Source organism: Phocoena phocoena, chromosome 12, assembly GCF_963924675.1.
Source record: "Phocoena phocoena chromosome 12, mPhoPho1.1, whole genome shotgun sequence".
Taxonomy (NCBI): domain Eukaryota; kingdom Metazoa; phylum Chordata; class Mammalia; order Artiodactyla; family Phocoenidae; genus Phocoena; species Phocoena phocoena.
This window is the reverse complement of record NC_089230.1, coordinates 80,947,112-80,964,527: the sequence shown is the minus strand read 5'-3', so window position 1 is coordinate 80,964,527 and position 17,416 is coordinate 80,947,112. Positions and strand designations below refer to the sequence as shown.

The 17,416-nt window shown below is 41.2% G+C and overlaps 1 protein-coding gene across 1 annotated transcript in view; it reads left to right on the top strand.

Annotated features, from left to right (window-relative positions):
* The window catches only part of KCNQ5 (potassium voltage-gated channel subfamily Q member 5), a 575,985-nt gene that overhangs the window by 542,098 nt on the left and 16,471 nt on the right, over positions 1-17,416 (top strand). The window contains exon 12 of the mRNA XM_065888664.1: positions 12,208-12,316. Within this exon, the coding sequence (XP_065744736.1) occupies positions 12,208-12,316 (109 nt within the window). The remainder of the gene's footprint in view (positions 1-12,207; positions 12,317-17,416) is intronic.

Sequence of the window (17,416 nt, the reverse complement as noted above, 5' to 3'; positions counted from 1 at the left end):
ATTTTACCAAAGTAATACATTTGCCTAGTTTTAAAAGTCAGATAATAAAGATGAACACAAAATGTGTCATAGATGTAAAAACATAAAGCTATAAAAGTTTTAGAAAAAACGTAAGAGAAAATCTTCAGGATCCGGAGCTAAGCAAAAAGTTCTTAGATTCAGCACCAAGAGCACGATCCATGAAAGGAAAATTGACAAAGTGGACTTCATGAAAATTTAAAACATCTGCTCTGCAAAGTACCTTGTTAAGAGGATGAAAAGACAAGTTGCAGGCTGAGGGAAAAGGTCTGCAAACCACATGTCCAACAAAGATAAGACTCAAGAGTTAAAAAAAAAAAATTTGAATTAGAAAGTGGTCAAAAGATAAAAACAGACATTTCACTGGAGAGGGTACACAGATGTCAAATAAGCACATGAAAAGATGTTTAAGTTCATTTGCTATTAGGAAAATGCCAACTGATACCACAGGAGATATCACTACACACCTATCAGAATAACCAAAATAAAAAGCAATGACAACACAAAATGCTGGGGAGAATGCAGAGAAACGATTTCTTATCCGTTGCTGGTGGGAATGTAGAATAATACAGTCAGTCGGGAAAACAGTTTGGTGGTTTCTTATAAAACTAAGCATGACTAAGAAATCGTATTCTTGGGCATTGATCCCAGAGAAATGAAAATTTTCGTTCATAGAAAACCTGTACACAAGTGTTCTTAGCATCTTTTATTCATAATAACTAGAAACTGGAAACAACCCAGACGTCATTCAGTTGGTGAATTGATTAGACAGACTGGTACGCATGTACCAGGGGTGCTATTCAGGAGCAAAGGTGAACAAGCTATTGATATGCACAGCTTGGCTGAATCTTGAGGGAATTATGCTGAGTGGAAAAGAAGCCAATTTGAAAAGGTTGCGTACTATATGATTCCATTTATATAACATTCTCCAAATGACAAAATTATAGAAATGGAAATGAGATTAGTGGTTGCCAGGAGTCATGGCGGGTAGGGGATGGGAGGAAGGAGTGTGGCTGTAAAAGGACAACATGGGAACTCCTGGGGGTGATGGAAACATTCCGTATCTGGGCTGTATCAGTGTTAACACCCTGGCCGTGACACTGTGCTGTAGCTTTGCAAGGTATTATCACTGGGGGAAACTGAATAAAGGGTACACAGGACCTCGGTATCATTTCTTGCAACTGCATACGTTTCCACAATTACAAATTTGAATTTGTAGTTACAACTAACAAAACTGAAAGTTTAATTTAAAATAATAAATAAAAAGTGAAATAATATGAACTCTTGATATCAGAATATGATGTTTCCCTGCCTCAGCTCTCGCACTCTGCCCCCCAGGATTTCTTTCCAGAAGCAACCATTTCTATTTTTCTGTTGTTTCTTCTGATACTTAACCAATGTCCGTATTTTTTCAATAGTATGTGCATACAGCTAACTTCTGATGAATCAATTCTGAACATTTTCTATTAACTTAAAATTCTAGTAAATGAAGATTTAGCTCTTTTTTCACTGTTTACCTTCTGCAGACCCTCCCATCCTTCCAGTCTAGGTTTTGTAATTTTTTGCTAAGTCAGAATTCAGGATCTACATTATACCTATACGTATTATATTGTACTACTACTGTTTGTTTTAACGGCAGTAAATAAATGCCTATTTCTTGCTGTTGTTGCTTTCATAATTCTTCCCACATCTTGCAATAATCTGTCAGTAAAACTGTTCACAAGGTCAGCTGTGTCAGTTCAGTGATCCAGTTCCGTGGTGGTGTTTCTTGGAGACGCCCCCCTCCTTTCAGCCGGGCCGGCTGCTCAGCAAGCCTGCCGCACAGACGTCAGCTTCTGGCTTCCTTTTGATGTTCTAGATTGCCTTCCCAGCCTACAGGGGCATATGGTTTTGTCTTTCTTGATTTAGCCCCTGTGATGGAAGGCATATCGCTGACCTCCAACAACCTGCCTGCGCATGGGTCACGCCAGTCCTACATGGACGGAAGCGTCTCCGCCTGGCGCACGGCGACCACCCGGGGTTTCCTTCACCCTCATCCTGAGCCGTGTCTCCTGCGCCGGGTCGTCCTCTCCCTTGATTTACATCCCCATTTTGATGGGGTGCGTCCTCCAGAACACTCCTGAGGAAGAGTACAAGGATAGCAAATTTTTTTGGAGATCTTGCATGGCAGAAAATGGCTTTTTTCCATCTTCATGCTGCCTGATAGGTTGGCTTGGTATACAGTTTTAGGCCAGAAATCACGTCACTTTGGAATTTTGAAAGCATTGTACCCTGGTGTGCTTGTTTTCAGGATTGTTAAGTCCAAAGCCATTCTGATGTTTGTACGTAACCAACGGTGTGATGTTGCCTGTCCTACGTTTGGAACTTTGTAGGATCCACTTTTGTCTCCAGTGTTCTGAATTTTCATAATGATTTTCCTGGGCACAGATGTAGTTTTATCTACTGTAGTGGGGACTCAAGGGGTCATTTCAAACTGGTAATTTGTGACCTTCTGTTCTAGAATGTTTTGTTGTGTTTTTTTTTTAAATGACCTCCTCCCTTCATTTTCTCTGTTGTCTCATGGAAATTCATTATTTAGAGGCAGGACTTGGGGACCGGCCATCTGACTTTCTTTTTTCTCCCATTTTCTACCTCTTTGTCTTTTTGTTCTGTTTTGGGGGAGTTCTGGCCAACTTTATCATCCAAACCTATCATTTCTAAGGTCCTTTATTGTCGTTGTGATTGTTTACTGTGTCCCTCTATTTTAGCTTCCTGTTTCTGCCGCACAGATGTAGGACCTTGCTTTATCTCTGTGAAGATGTTAGTAACAGTGTTTTCTTTTGCTTCATTTTGGGTTGATCTTGATCTCTTTGTACTGGACGATTTCCTCAGGCATTTAGTAAACTTTGGGTGTCTCCTCGCAGAGAAGTGTGGGATCCGACAAGGGTGACTGGAACTTCTGAGCACATGGCCGGGGGCGGTCAGCTTGACCTTCCCCATGGGTGGATCTGGGTCAGCCGTTTCCTGGGAAACCTCTGGGGTCAGGACCTTCAGCTGTTTCTTCTTGGGCCGGTCAGACTCCCAGAGAGGTCTTCTCCAGACTCCTACCTGGAGGTACAGGTCCTGCTGCCATTGTTGAGATGGTGACTGGGCGCTAGTGGGTTCTCAGCATTCAAGCTGTATATGGTCACTTGGAACCCATGCCTGAGGACCCCTCGTCCGAAGCCCCCCAGCCAGAACCCTGCTGGAAAAGGAGCGGAGTCCTGCCCAAGGCTGCAGGCAGGGTGCACACAACCTCCCTCCAGTGAGTCACCCCGCAGGGACCGAGTGCTGCCCTGACTTGTCTGAAGTGTGAATTTTGTTGTTTCTCAGCTTTTCCCAGCCTTGGCTTCGGGTTTTCTCTCTGGTGCCAGCCAGTCGGCTACCTCACTTGCCCAGCTGCTTTCCTACTTTCAAGATTATGCCTCCCCTCCTGTTCTATCCTATTATGCGTTTAAGTCTTTTTAAAACGTATCATGACTATAGTTTTAGTGAGCTTTTCAGAGGTATCAAGATTAGATGTGTATGTTCATTCTACCGTCTTAACCTACAGGGCAGCTTCTATCGTGTGTGTGTGTGTGTGTGTGTGTGTGCACGCTAGATCGCAGTAGCAAGTGTATTTCTTATTGTGTCTAAAAGTCAAGCAGATTTGGAAACTGATGCTAGGCCATGCCAACAGCAAAGCTGTCAAGTCCAGTCAAAGGCCAGTTGTATTTTCTCTTTACTGTGAAAGTCTTCTAAGGAGCTGAGGGAGTTTTCATGGTATATAGAGCCACTTTTTCAGAATGTGGTAGTCACAGGATAATCTAGATCTAACTCTTTTTTGGAAAAAAAAAAAAAAAGGTCAGCTGCACTTCCCCTGATAGTGTATTTGATTGTACCTCTTCATTTCTGTTATGGGTACCACGACTGTATTTTGGGTCCCAAATTTTCTGCTCCACATAGAGAATGTCACAACACCAAAAAATAAACAGCAAGCACAGCTGAGTTATGCAGTCTCTATCAATCTGTAATCTTCAAATGAGTTATGCAGTCTCTATCAATCTGTAATCTTCAAATGAGTTATGCAGTCTCTATCAATCTGTAATCTTCAATTGTGCTAACATTTGCATCTACTTTGGTAAAAATACACAGGAAAATGCAATAACCCATTCAAAATATTAAAAGTAGCTCTTTAACTAGAATATTGCTTTAAAAACTCAAAAGGATGTTTTATTTTGAAACCGGTAGAGGCCACAGATATGAATGCTGGGACTTTTTTTCAATAAAAACAAATATTTATTTTTCAGAATTTTTTCCCTAGTACTATAGCATTTAATTCTACAGCCTAGAAAAAAAATTCATGAGAAAATGTTCACAGATGGATCAAAAATTTCCTTATAGCATTATATTTTATTTTTATCAGAATTCAGTGAGATGATTTCCTGATTCTTAATGAGAACTCACTTTTAAGCTGTTTCCTCCAAACCTTCTAAGATTCAGAACTGAGTGAACAATGGTCACATGACTGAAATCTCACCCTTTGTCCCTGCTGTGCTGACACTGTAAAGCACTGGATTAAAGGTCGCATTTGGAAACGCACAGGGGAGTGAGTATCCAAAAGTGATTTATGAAGTTACACTGTATCTCACTGTAATATATTTACATTTCCATTAGTATACATTGTTCTTGAAGAGGAAAGTAAGTCAGGATGGGCTTCTTTATTATATTTATAGGAGGATGTGGGTAGAGAGCACCCCTGCTCTTGTACTGATGTTAAAATTCTTCTATTATTTACTAATTGTAAACTTATAGACTCAAGAATTTAAAGTCGACCTACACGTTGCATGTCAACCTAAAAGTAAAAGTGCAGTGTACCATATTTATTCAACAAGTATTTCCTGAGTTCTACTGTAGAAGTTATTCATGCTTTTACTTTAAACTTATTTTGCCTCTTAAATATTTTCATGGACCACTGGGGGGAAATCCTATTTTTAAATCCTATAAAAATTAAACACTTTGAGGAAAAATTGGATCTTTTTTCCACAGTAAGATCTCAAAGTATATATCTAGTCATGAAAGATCACCAAAACATACAAACAACAACAAAACAAAAAAACGGTAAAAGAGAAAACGATAAGGCCAAATCCAGAGGTTAACTAGTGCATTAAACTTTGTGATCGATCAGAGAGATGGAGTGGACGGGTATCACTCACCCTGACTGGTTCCCTGAGTAAATACTAGTTTGCTCACCCTGTTCCAGGCACTCTGTTCCAGGCGCTTGAGATACATCAGAGAACAAGATGACACTCTTGGCCTTGGGTAAGGGAGTCCTGGTGGTTCTCTTGGAAAACAGACACTGAGCTGAGGCCTCAGCAGCTATGGAGCCCACAGGCCATCTGGAAGGGAGCATCCCCAGAGGGAGCCCTAGGGAGAGAGGTGCACGGCACGCAGAGCAGCCGGGGGGCCTGGAGGGAACAGAGAGAGGGGAACCCTGATGGGAAGGTGGGAGAAGGGGCGGCACACGGGGCCCTGCAGGCCTTCTGAAGACTCAAGCTTTTACTCTGCAAAACACGGGGAGATTTGTGTACAGGGAGGCGCGATCTCAGTGTTCAAAAGACTGCTGTACCCTAATAACCCTGTATCTTGGGCAGGTCATCTAAGCTCAGTGATATCGACCTAAAAAAAAAAAACAGGAAACCAATTCAAGGGGCAAAAGCATTTATTTGGGATCAAAGAATTGCAATTTGGGGTACATGTATTGGGGTAGAAACACAAATAGTGTCACTATTACAGGAGAGGGAATCAGGATTTTTAATGAAACAAGTAAGAGGAAGATGAGACAGGTTGCTCTTAAGAAGAGTCCATTGGTGCTGATAAGTAAAGCTATTGGATTTGCACTTCACTGATGAGTCCGGCAAAGTGATCACCAGGTAAAGGTTCATTTTCATCAGTCCCTTCAACACGGTCTTCTCATTCTTGCTGACTTCTTGGGATGTTGGCAGTTTGGCCCAGTTCACAGGGTCAGAAAACAGGATGCAAGGCAGTTCCTCCGGGATGGCTGCTCTGGCCCCATTTTAAAAGCCCCACTTACGTCATTTTTCACTCCGAGCTGCAGCTCCTTCATTTGTGTAAAATGAGCACAATATTTCCAGTCTGGCAGTGTAATATTTTAAATTACAGCTCATCTTTGTAAGCCATCTCTCACACAAGGACTGAATGAACGAAGGTCCTACATCCAGTCCTAAAATCCTACATCCAGACTTTATTGAAGTCAAGGGGAAATGCTTCACTCACGAAGCAAACGTGCACCGTCAGGGCTCTGGGGGTGGTAGGTCCATGCATGAGGAGATACAGGGGAGATGGATGCGTGGATGAAGGATGTGGTCCCTGCCCTCACAGCTCACCGTCTGCCAAGGAAAGGGGTTGTAAACAACAAATATAAGAGATACGTATGCAGAACAGGAGGACAGGGCTGAGTCAGTCTTGAGGGGTGAGGCTGCATTTTCCGGAGGCCACAGACTCAAACGGCTTGTGTCTGGAAAGCTGGATCTGAGGCTCTGAACTCTGTCCTACTGCCCTCATGCTCTTGGCTTTGGATAACTCAAAATCAACAGGAATTGCTAAACCGCAAAATAAAATTCTGGTTTTCAACACGGCGCAAGAGTTATACGCATGCTGAAATGGAGGTGATTTGTTGTAAAGATTCCGATGTTCTTCTCAGTTTGGGGTGCTCTTGCTTTTGTGGTGCTCTATGCATATAATCATCTGTCTGCTGCAAATTCAGCACCCGCGGATCGCCAGCCAAAAAGAAAGGAAAAAAAAAAATGGAAAGGGGATGTGTAGAGTGTAGCCCTTGGGAGAGTAGCCAAAGGTAATAATGCTTAGACAGCACCTTGAGGAACTGTTCGTCGTCCGGTGTAGCTGGAGCATGAGATGAAACAGCCATATAATAAGATGAGGCTGAATAAGGGCTTTTGAGCTATCAAAGCAAAGTCCCCCCCACCCCGTGGCAACCAGAGATGTACAACTTCTAATCGGTGTTGAGAAATTGACTTTGACGTTAAACATCAGTTGATGCAGAGAAAGATACTGGAAGGGAAGAGGCCGAAATTTAATAGGATTTGCCCGAGTGTTAGAAGTACAAAAACCTTTACTGCTTCTCCATGATTTAATTTAAAATTCGAATTTTCAGAATTTCTAGGAGAAGCATGCATTACTGTCATAATGAGAGAAAAACAGAGTTAAAATAAAAGCTATTTGAAAAGGCAAAAGTCTAGAACAAAAAATATATTATCTGGAGTATTTTTCTGGGTTTCTTATTAGTGTCTTGAGGACACAGCAGCACCCAGCACAGAACAGAAGGACAGTCCCCAAACAAGGCCGTAGCAAGATAATATCATGCTGCTGCATCAGGACCCAGGCAGTTATTCTAAACTCAGCTGGACTGAAGGAGATGCCTTCGAACTAGCACGTGGCTGAAGTGGAGACTGTAAATTTAAGATGATATTTAAGGTATCGGAAATGATAGTGGGGAAAAGGTAATTGAAAGACAAGCAGCAGCAGAATTGGAAAATCAATTATACTTCATAACAGGTTGTAATAAATTAGTTATCACCACCATTGATAGTGGACTTTTTAATGTGTGTTCCTTATAGCACAGTGGAATAGAATCATCACGTGGTCCATTTAAATGCCTAAAATGTATTGCGAACTTGTAGCTTTCACATTTTTACTCTAAGAAACATATTACAGTAGTTCTTTAAGTTGTGCAACTTGGGAAGATTTTATTTTCTTCGTTCTAATTGTTTTCCTATTTTTCAAATACTCTATTTCAAAACACATATTTTTTTGTGATGGAAAAAAAATCTTTAAATTCCTTAAGGAACATCTTACGGAAAAACCTGAACGAACTTTTTGGCCAACCCAATAAAAGTAATGTAAATCATCTATAGTCTCATGCCCTGATACAGCTAATTTCATTTTTATATATTCACTTCTAGCTGGTTTTCTACTTCTAGCTGCTTTTCTTTTTATATATCATGGTATATAGTTCTAATCAACGTGAGTATTTGGTTTCATATTTTAATTTTACTGAACACTTAAAAATACTTTCATACTACCGTGTACTCTTCATAATTATCATTTCTGTAGCTGTGTAGTACATCAGCATGGTCAAATACTATAATTTACAGTTTCCTACTTTGGGACATTGAAATTTATATAACTATCTCTCTACAATAAGCAATGATGCAATAAAAATTATTATATTAAGCTATCTTTATTTTCTTTTTGAAATTATTTTCCAAAGGTAACTTTTCTGGTATAAAATTATAAGATTGTTGATTTTAAATTTTTTTAAACTTTTTCTTGCCATAAAACTTTGTTCTGATTTACATTGTCAATGTCAAAGTATACCAGAGTCACCTCAATTTTGTTAGTATTAGTTATTATTCTTTTGCTACTAAATAAGTATAAGTCCATACTTTCAAATAATTTTAATTTTTTTTTTAATTTCTAGTTAGGTTGAAAAGTTTTCTATCATTTTCTGCTACTGGTGGTCTTTCCTGACTGACTTATTTGTATAATACATTAATATTTTGGATTGTGATCCATTCAAATAAGCTTCTTATACATTATAAATATTAAGCTTTTTTATACCTTTCAGTTTTTTCCTAATCAGGACTTTTCTTTGCATTATAATTTGGTCATTTCAGGTGGTAACATTTTCTGTCTTCATGACCAAGGCGGTCAGCTGTCTCCTTTATAATTCCTCTTAGTGACCAAACATCAGGCCATTACCGTTTCCTCCACAGACAAACAAATGTTTTCTGCTAGGTTTTGACAGTCTGATTTTATTTTTGTCTCTGAACATGTGAGTCTCGTGTGTGTAAGAACAGTAGTGACTCCGTTGAAAGAGAACAGGGTCACGGCCTGCAGAGCGGGTCTCAGGTGGCTGAGGGGTGGAAAACAGTGGCTGGAATTCAGAAAGCCGAGGCCTCCAGGCTGAACAGTAAGATGATGAGACCTGTTCCCAGGTCACCAGCTTGTAAGGGATTTCTTTTTCTGTTTTTTATGATGTGATTATTTCCTTTTGTCTTGGGAAGCACCTATATTGTCTCAAACTGTGCAAAATACACTGGTGATGCGAGGGGAAACATGGGGACGAGCCCAAGTCCGACGGCAGACTGGTCACACACACACATGCCTCGGCTCCAACTGGGGGAAACCAGGGGCACTGTTTTCCACTTCCAGTCAGTGTTCCTTCCTGGCTGCACATGGACACCTCTGGGGAGCTTTTATAAACACTCTGAGGCCTGGGTTCCAGCCCATCCTGAGTACTGAGGTGTGGTTCTAACATGAAGCCAAGGTTGAAAACCATTGTAATCATTTCGTCAAGAAATCTAATCTGTAAGAGCAGGTGACAAAGAGAAACAACCAGAAACTAGCTGTCCTTTTTCTCGAAAACACCTGCATCTTGATGGCAAAATTTATAGTGGGAACAGGAAGACGGTCTTTGGACATAGCAGAAGTTTCCAGAAATCTTCTCTTTACCTCCTCTCTATCATGTAAGGTCCAGGTGGTTCTTTGCAAAAACTATGGAATAGAGTTTCCAAAACCTGGGGGAACAAAGTATTTGAAAGCAAATCTTGAACACAGCTAATTACTAGGAGACAGAGAGGCTTGGGGGAGACAGAGGGCTGTATTTTCAGCTTCCTTTCTTCCCAGCACAGACGGGGCGCGCACAGGGCAGGCCCACCAGACACAGAGGCTCGCCCACGCGGAGCACGGCTTGGGGAGCACTGCACGCCACTGGCACGCAGCCCTTCAGGACTGGGTTTTCGCAGATTGGTGCTCACGTGAGCTCCTGTTCCCATGACCCACATTCTGCAAATGCCAGGGCAGAGGGCCAGCAGTGTGATCGGAGAGCAGAGAGCACAGAGCCAGCCTTGGCTGGAAGCTCAGCCCCGCCCAGGTGCCTCAGAGGTCACGCGGGTTTTAAGCCTCTAGGAATCATGAGAAGAACATTTAATTGTCATTAACCTCACTGGAAAGAATATGGACATCTCAAGATACATACAAAACAGAAAGATGGCATTTACCCCATCTTTGTGGCTTTGGAATAAGGGGGAAAATTCTCTAACTCAGCCCTTGCTTCAACACATGGCAGCAAAGATGTATTTCCTATTAGTTTGCCCTGACCAAACTTACAAAAAGAAAAAGCTTTTTTTAAAGACTGAGAGCTTGATTTATGCCTTGAATAATCAAGTTATAAGTGGTATAATGAAAGTCCCTAATAAAATGGCTTTGGATACAATGTCTCCCATCCTCTGCCCAGCCTAATGCTAACCGCGACAGAGAGACAGAAGGTCTTACTGGGGTGCAGGACGGGGGCAGGGAGAAAACTGTCTTGTCGCCGTTTGGGACGTTCCCCACTCCACTTGCGAACATTATAGTTTCACTATCTTTACTTCTGTGCTTATCGTGACAGCACCTACCTGCGGAAAAAGTTTTCCACTAACCTCACAACAATAAAAGGACCCTGACTTTTATGCTGTTTAATTATTATGCTTACCTTCTCGGAGCCTCAATATCAGCGTCTAAAAACCAGGCATAGCATCACCAACCTGTACAGTTGCTGTAAATAAGAAAACTAGTATGTGCAGAAGCTTTGTCTAAGCGCCTGGCACTCATTTCAGCGAGTGGTTGCTGTGATGATTGTTACTGTGAGTTGGTGGTTCTCGAGAACCCACTTAGGAAGCTTGGGGTCAGAAGGCCAGAGCGACCATGACAGAGAGCTGTGAAGACCCATCTGTATCTCTTCCCCACACCACCCCTGTTCCCAGCACACCATAAACCGAGTAAACACACAGTGAATCGTTGAATTGAGCGATGCACCAACTGCATCCCGGATGTGAGTCCTGCTCCAGTGCACGGGCCTCCTACAGCATTTCAGGACCTGTAACCCAACCAGGACAGCCCGTGGCAAAGTCTCCTTCGTTTATGACGTCGTAGGTGATCACTAATCAGGGCAGGAGACAGTAGTTTTAGTCCCTTCGTTAAGTCAACATTTAAAGAGGCTCAAATAGGGGAGTTCCCAGGTGGCCTACTGGTTAGGATTCCGGCAGGGAACTGAGATCCCACAAGCTGTGCGGCCAAAATAATAAATAAAGAGGTTCAAGTAGTATTTGGAGGCTACGTAACTCTTTTCTCCTGAGTACACTTTTGTTACTTTATTACCAGGATCATACATGTTCATTGCAGAGATTTTAGAAAATATAACCAAGCAGAAAAAAATAAAATCATTCTTAATGCCAGATATAGATTGTTTCTTTAATAATATATTGTGACAGTTTTCCAGTCATTAGTCATCATTTTTAACAGATTCTCAATATTCCATTAAATAAACCTACCAGTACTTATTTAACCTTTTCCTCGTTACAGGAATTTTAACCTGCTTTCAATATTCTGTTACTGAAAACCAAGTTGCAATGATATGCTTAATCCTTATTAATTTTATAAATTCTTAGTAATTTGGTGTTTATTGTAACCCTGCCTTTTTGTCAAACTTTGCATTTAAGCCGTAAGTTATTTTGCTCGGTTTACGGGAAACTGATTTTCTTATGCAGTCTGAGAATCTGCCCTCGGCCTTGGCAGTGCTGTCATCAGCAAGCTCTCTCCTGGGCTGCCCATGTCCAGTAACCGAGAAGGAGTCCGTGTACTTGGATCCGAACGCTTAGCACACTCGTTCAGGGTGTGGGACGACTGGGGTCAGTGGCATGGGCTCCAAGCTCTCTATATACAGGCCAGTTCATTAAATATCCAAAAACTGCTTTCCTAACTCCAAACAGCTGTTATTTAAACCCTGGCTGTCAGTTTCAAAAGAACTGGGCAAAAGAGCATGAGTGAATCGACACAAATCCATCACCTCTACCGGGAAAAAGTGTGTCAGCAGCCCCATTTCCCCATGGAAAACAGCTCAGAAAGGCAGTCATGTCAAACCACGTGAAATCGGTTAGGTTGTAGGAAAAGGAGAAAGAATAATACTGGGAAAAACAATTGGCCGACCTTATACGTGTTGATTTATAAGCCGAGTCTGTGAATTCCCCGCCATCCCTACGTAAGACCAATTCGGTAACAAGTTTTAAATTGCCGCTATGCTGCTACCTAACTGGCCCTTTTCTCTTGCAGCTGACACGGCGCTTGGCACCGACGACGTGTATGATGACAAAGGATGCCAGTGTGACGTGTCCGTGGAGGACCTCACCCCACCACTGAAAACTGTCATTCGGGCGATCAGGTTGGTGAAAACCTCTGACAAAATGATTCTGAAACCTCCCCCTGATTATCTGAATCACAATGTTGCTAAATTCTCTTTCCTGCAGGTAAATCTCCCGCAATAATTCCTTTCTCTTTTCCTGTTCATCCACACGCCTATTAAATTTTGAAGTATTTTTTTTAATACAAAACTTGACTGTGTTCAACACGAGATGGGTTATAAAAGGTGGGTGGGATTTGAAAAGCCAGGCCATACCGGACAGATTACATGAGAATTGGCTTGTTGTGTGAATTTGTTGCTTTAAGGACCTCTGTGTATAGATACAACTATATTGTTTAAATTATTTGTACGTCTTGGTGCTTCAATCCATGTTCTGTATTTCGTGTCGAAGAAGAGTCCGTCTTTGCTATTTCAAAGCAGGTTGACTTCCTGTGTGTTCTGCAGGGGGTTGCTGAAATATAATTGTAAAGTCTGACTGTAATACACTTCCTCTGCTGATGGCAGAAAACTGAGAGGGTCCCAAGCAACTCGTATTTCCAGGATCCACTCCCCCAAACAATCCAGGATCCGGACTAAATGAACTGCTGCTGTTCAGCCTGCCCTGTGTCATCCCTTTGGGAGAATGTGTATCTGTCAGGGAATGCAGAGTGACTGCAAAGAAATGCCTCTGCTCTTTTTGGCTTTTCCTGCCTCTTACCAGAAAGCCTGAGGAAAGGTGAAAATATCCAACCCAGTTTAGCTACCCAGATACTCAGTCTAAGCTCAGACATCAGTATAATGGGTTATGTACTTCTGGTCTGAGCGTCCTGTTAGACATTGCTGTACTCTGTGGTCGGGGGTCACTGGGAGAGTAGAGGTGAGTTATAAAGACTTTGGTAAATGTTTACGGGGGCAAAGAAAATCATGATATGATGAAAATGTGTGCCCAGAAGGTACTTAAACATTATCTGTAGCAGCCACCTAAACAGAAGTGAAGTCAAGCCTAGTCCCTCTAGAACCTGCGAGCAACAACCCTGTGGATGGGGGAGCGTCCCGTCCCGTCCCGTGTGTCCCGGGCCTCTCGTCTCATCATGACTGTTACTGACACTCCATGTCCTTCTCAGAGTCTCCCAGTTTGGACGATGATATGATCGCCCTGCCCCGGGGGGGTCCCAGAAGCCTTGGGTAATATTTAATCCCAGAAAACCCAAGGATACATAGTAAAATGAGGTCTACAGCCTTCAGTTAAAGGGATGGAAAGGATCTGTCCTGCGCCGTCCAACACTGTAGCCACTGGTCACACCAGGCGATTCAGATTTGAATTAATTAAAACGGAATAAAATGTAAAGTTCAGTTCATCAGTGGCACGGCCACATTTAAAGTGCTCGGTGGTCACGCATAGCCAGTGACTTCTGTGTTGGGCAGAGAAGACATAGTACATTTCCATCATGGCAGGAAGCTCTGTGGGGGCATTGCTGGCCCCAAAGTGACCTCAACATTCTTTCCATCCGTTCCTTACAGCCAGCAGAGACCCCTGGTCTAATTTGCAGCAAGTACAGTAAAATCTTATCTAAGGGACCAGATTAAGTTTCCTAAAAGTCATACTTAACCCAAGTTGTGTCATTTCCCGAGAGCTTCTGAAGCTTTCTGCTTTTGCCTCACAACCTGCACAAAGAATCCCGAGCTGCAAGAAAGAAAATGAAATAGGTTTATTCTGCCAGCTCAGCACTTGGGCAGCAGCTTGCGATTTACTTTGCTATTATCCCTTCCTCTGGCAACTTGACTGATTTTTGTAAAGTCCCTTGCAGAATTCCCTTGCTCTTCAGAATTCTTTCTTGGTTCTTATTTTTAACAGGAACTTTGTTATTTACACGTCTCTCCTTTTTGTGGATTTTGGAAGCTTTCTGCTTGCTACTTCATAACTCTTGATGGGGTGTTTTTCTTCCCTGTATCCTGATTCTGCTTGGTGCGTTTTTTTTTTTTTAATCACTTCTAAGTTTCATTTAAAATTGTTGGATTCTGTAAAAACATAATAGCTGCACTCAGTAGTTAATAACTTAATTGGACATCTTTGACTCGTGATAGAACTTAATGTCTAAACATTAAAGGACCAACCACCGCAGTTAGCACTTCTGAAAAGGATTTGCAGGTATAAGTCCCTAACTCATATCCAAAAGTGTCCTTTTCAGGAGTTTAATTACATAACAAACTGAACATCAATTGACTAGAGTGCTTTTGCCAGAACATGCCCACCACCCACAGCGCACCTTAAACAGGATTTTCTGTGTATGTCACTGATGGCAAGTGTGAACCATCTATTACTCAACTCTAAAATGGCGACTTTGTTTTTGGCATTTTCCTTGTTCTCTTTTGGTTGTTTGCTTATTTAATATGACTACCTGAACATGCCTTTTGTCTTCCAGTAGCGCTGACAATAATAATAGTTTTCTCCTAAGAGGCAAATTAAAATTAAAATGTGTAACAGAAAATATGTATGAGATGACAGCATGGAAAATAATATGATTACATTCACAAGAGCAAAGTAGGAATTCTTATTTTCAGTTATTAATATTTATTCAGCATCTGACATTTTCTAGTTATTTTTGAGAATAAATATTCTCGGGCAATAAGATGATTAAGGTCATTCTCTGAATTCATCTGGATTCTATTACCCAAATTCACCGAGACTTGTTTTTTTAATGAATGACATCACTTTTTACAGTAGTGAACAACAGCTATTCTTAGATATTTCCAAACTATGCCTTAAAAGACAGAAGAATACTTAGTTTTGTATAGTTCCTCCAGGATTACCACAGATTTTTTTCAAAATATTATTTAATTGGAGTGCGTGAAGTTGTTGAAAATGTGTTTTCAAACCCATCTCTGGGGGTGAAAATTGAACTTATTTTTAACAAGAGTTCTATCTATCTTGTCAATGATTTAATTCAAACAATGTTAAATTTCTTTTCATCCACTCATACAAATTAATTTCTAAATAGAAAGATGAAATTAGCAGGGAAGTAAACAGATTGACAAGCAAACTGATAACCTCTTGAACATTCTACACACCCAACTCCCACTATACAGTCGACCCTTGACCAATGCAGGAGTTAGGGGCCCCGACCCTGCATGCAGTAGAAGATCTGCATGTAACTTATGACTTCCCCCAAACGTAACTACCAATAGCCTACTGTTGACCAGAGGCTTCCCGATAACATAAACAGTCAATTAACACATATTTTGTATGTTATATGTAGTATATAGTGTATTCTTACTAAAAATTAAGCTAGAGAAAAGGAAATGTTATTAAGAAAATCACAAGGAAGAGAAAATACATTTACAGTATTGTACTGTGTTTATTGATACAGAAGTACGCTTACAAGATGAATCATCTATCAGTACCCACATCAAAATTGTCTTATACGATACAAAACACTATAGATGTTATATGTGTTCCTAACACTAGACATCAAAAACGAAAAGGTAACATGAATAAGGAGTACATATTTATTTACAGGTATAACGGTTCATGCACTGATGATGAAGCAGCAGCAGTGTGACTGCTTCATGGTAGCTTAGCTTGTACACTAACGAATGAATTGTTATTACAATTTTTACTGCATGCAGTGTCACGGTTACATCCATAATACAGTATCGAAACAGTGTTAGATTTTTTAAAAAACACTTCCCTGTGATGATAGGCTGATATGCAGTTTCTCCCTTTATGAGAGAGGCATGCTGTACAGTAATGAAATTCTTTGAAAGTAAAGTCATAAAACAGTAAGAAAACTAACACTTTATTAATTTTATATTAAATATCACTCATGCTTAGGTAAAGATCAACTAGTATCTACATATATCTTATGTATGACACACCTAACTTTTTCTTAATTTTTTCAGCATGTCTAGCTACACAGTTCGTTTGTCTTTTCAAATTGTCACAAATCTCCAACAATTTTTCCAATATATTTACTGAAAAAAATGCACATACAAACGGACCCAAGCAGTTCAAACCCGTGTTGTTCCAGCGTCCCCTGTATTATGGTGTATTCACTTGCTCGGGCTGCCATAACAAAACACCACCAACTGGTTTAACCTTAACCACCAAAGGTTTATTTTCTCACAGTTCTGGAGGGTCAAAGTCAAAGATCAAGGTGTTCACGGGGCTGGTTCCTCCGGAGGCCTCTCTCCTCGGCCTGCAGACGGCCACCTTCTCACTGTGTCCTCACGTGGTCCTTCCTCTGTATGTGTCTATGTCCAAATTTCCCTTCTTATAAAGACAGCAGTCAGAGTGGGTTAGGGTCTGTGCTAACATCTCACCTTAACTTATTCTCCTCTTTGAAGGCCCCATCTCCAAAGCCAGTAGCATTCTGAGGTCCTGGGGCTTCAACATATGAATCTGGGGGGGGGGGGGACACAATTCAGCCCATAACACATGGCAAGACACCAATTTTTCTATCACTGTTTGAAAAATATTTTCCCAGGCACAATATCAAAATTTTCAGATTAAAAATAAGCCCATCAGTTACCCAGATAATCCTTCGCAGTATCAGACATCCGGGAATATCTGAAGAGGCTGACTGGCTTGCCTTTCAAGCTTCCACTTGGCACTGTGGAAACACTACATAAGTGTGAGTCTTGGGCAAATTTTCACGCAAAAATTAAGATATGCTCATGTATTTGAAATAATAAATTTTAAAGGTCATAGTCAATACAACTCTACGTTTATAAATACGTAAGTTGGAATACGTGATTTGGAATACGTATAAATACGTGATTTGGAATAATCATTTTTTAAAATACAAAAGAGATGTTTGTGTTTGTTTTCCCACTGCTCAGCAAGGGCTGGATAAGTTCTCAGCTGTGCACAGCAGGACAGCACACGAGGGCCGTGTACAGAGCTGGGCGGCTGGGGAAACAGCTTGGTCTGTGTGAACCTTGTGGGCGAAGCTCGCCTGCTTCTCACCAGTGTTTTTTCACAGAATCGCTACATCTAGGGTCAGGGCCACTCGTAACGAGATCCTCAGCAACAGTGGCTCTCCTTAACGTAACTGTGTTTTCTGTCAGTTGGCAAGAAATGAATCAGAGTACGGTGCGACCTGTTCTCCTTGTGAGGAGAACCGAAACCAGGCGGTGGAGATT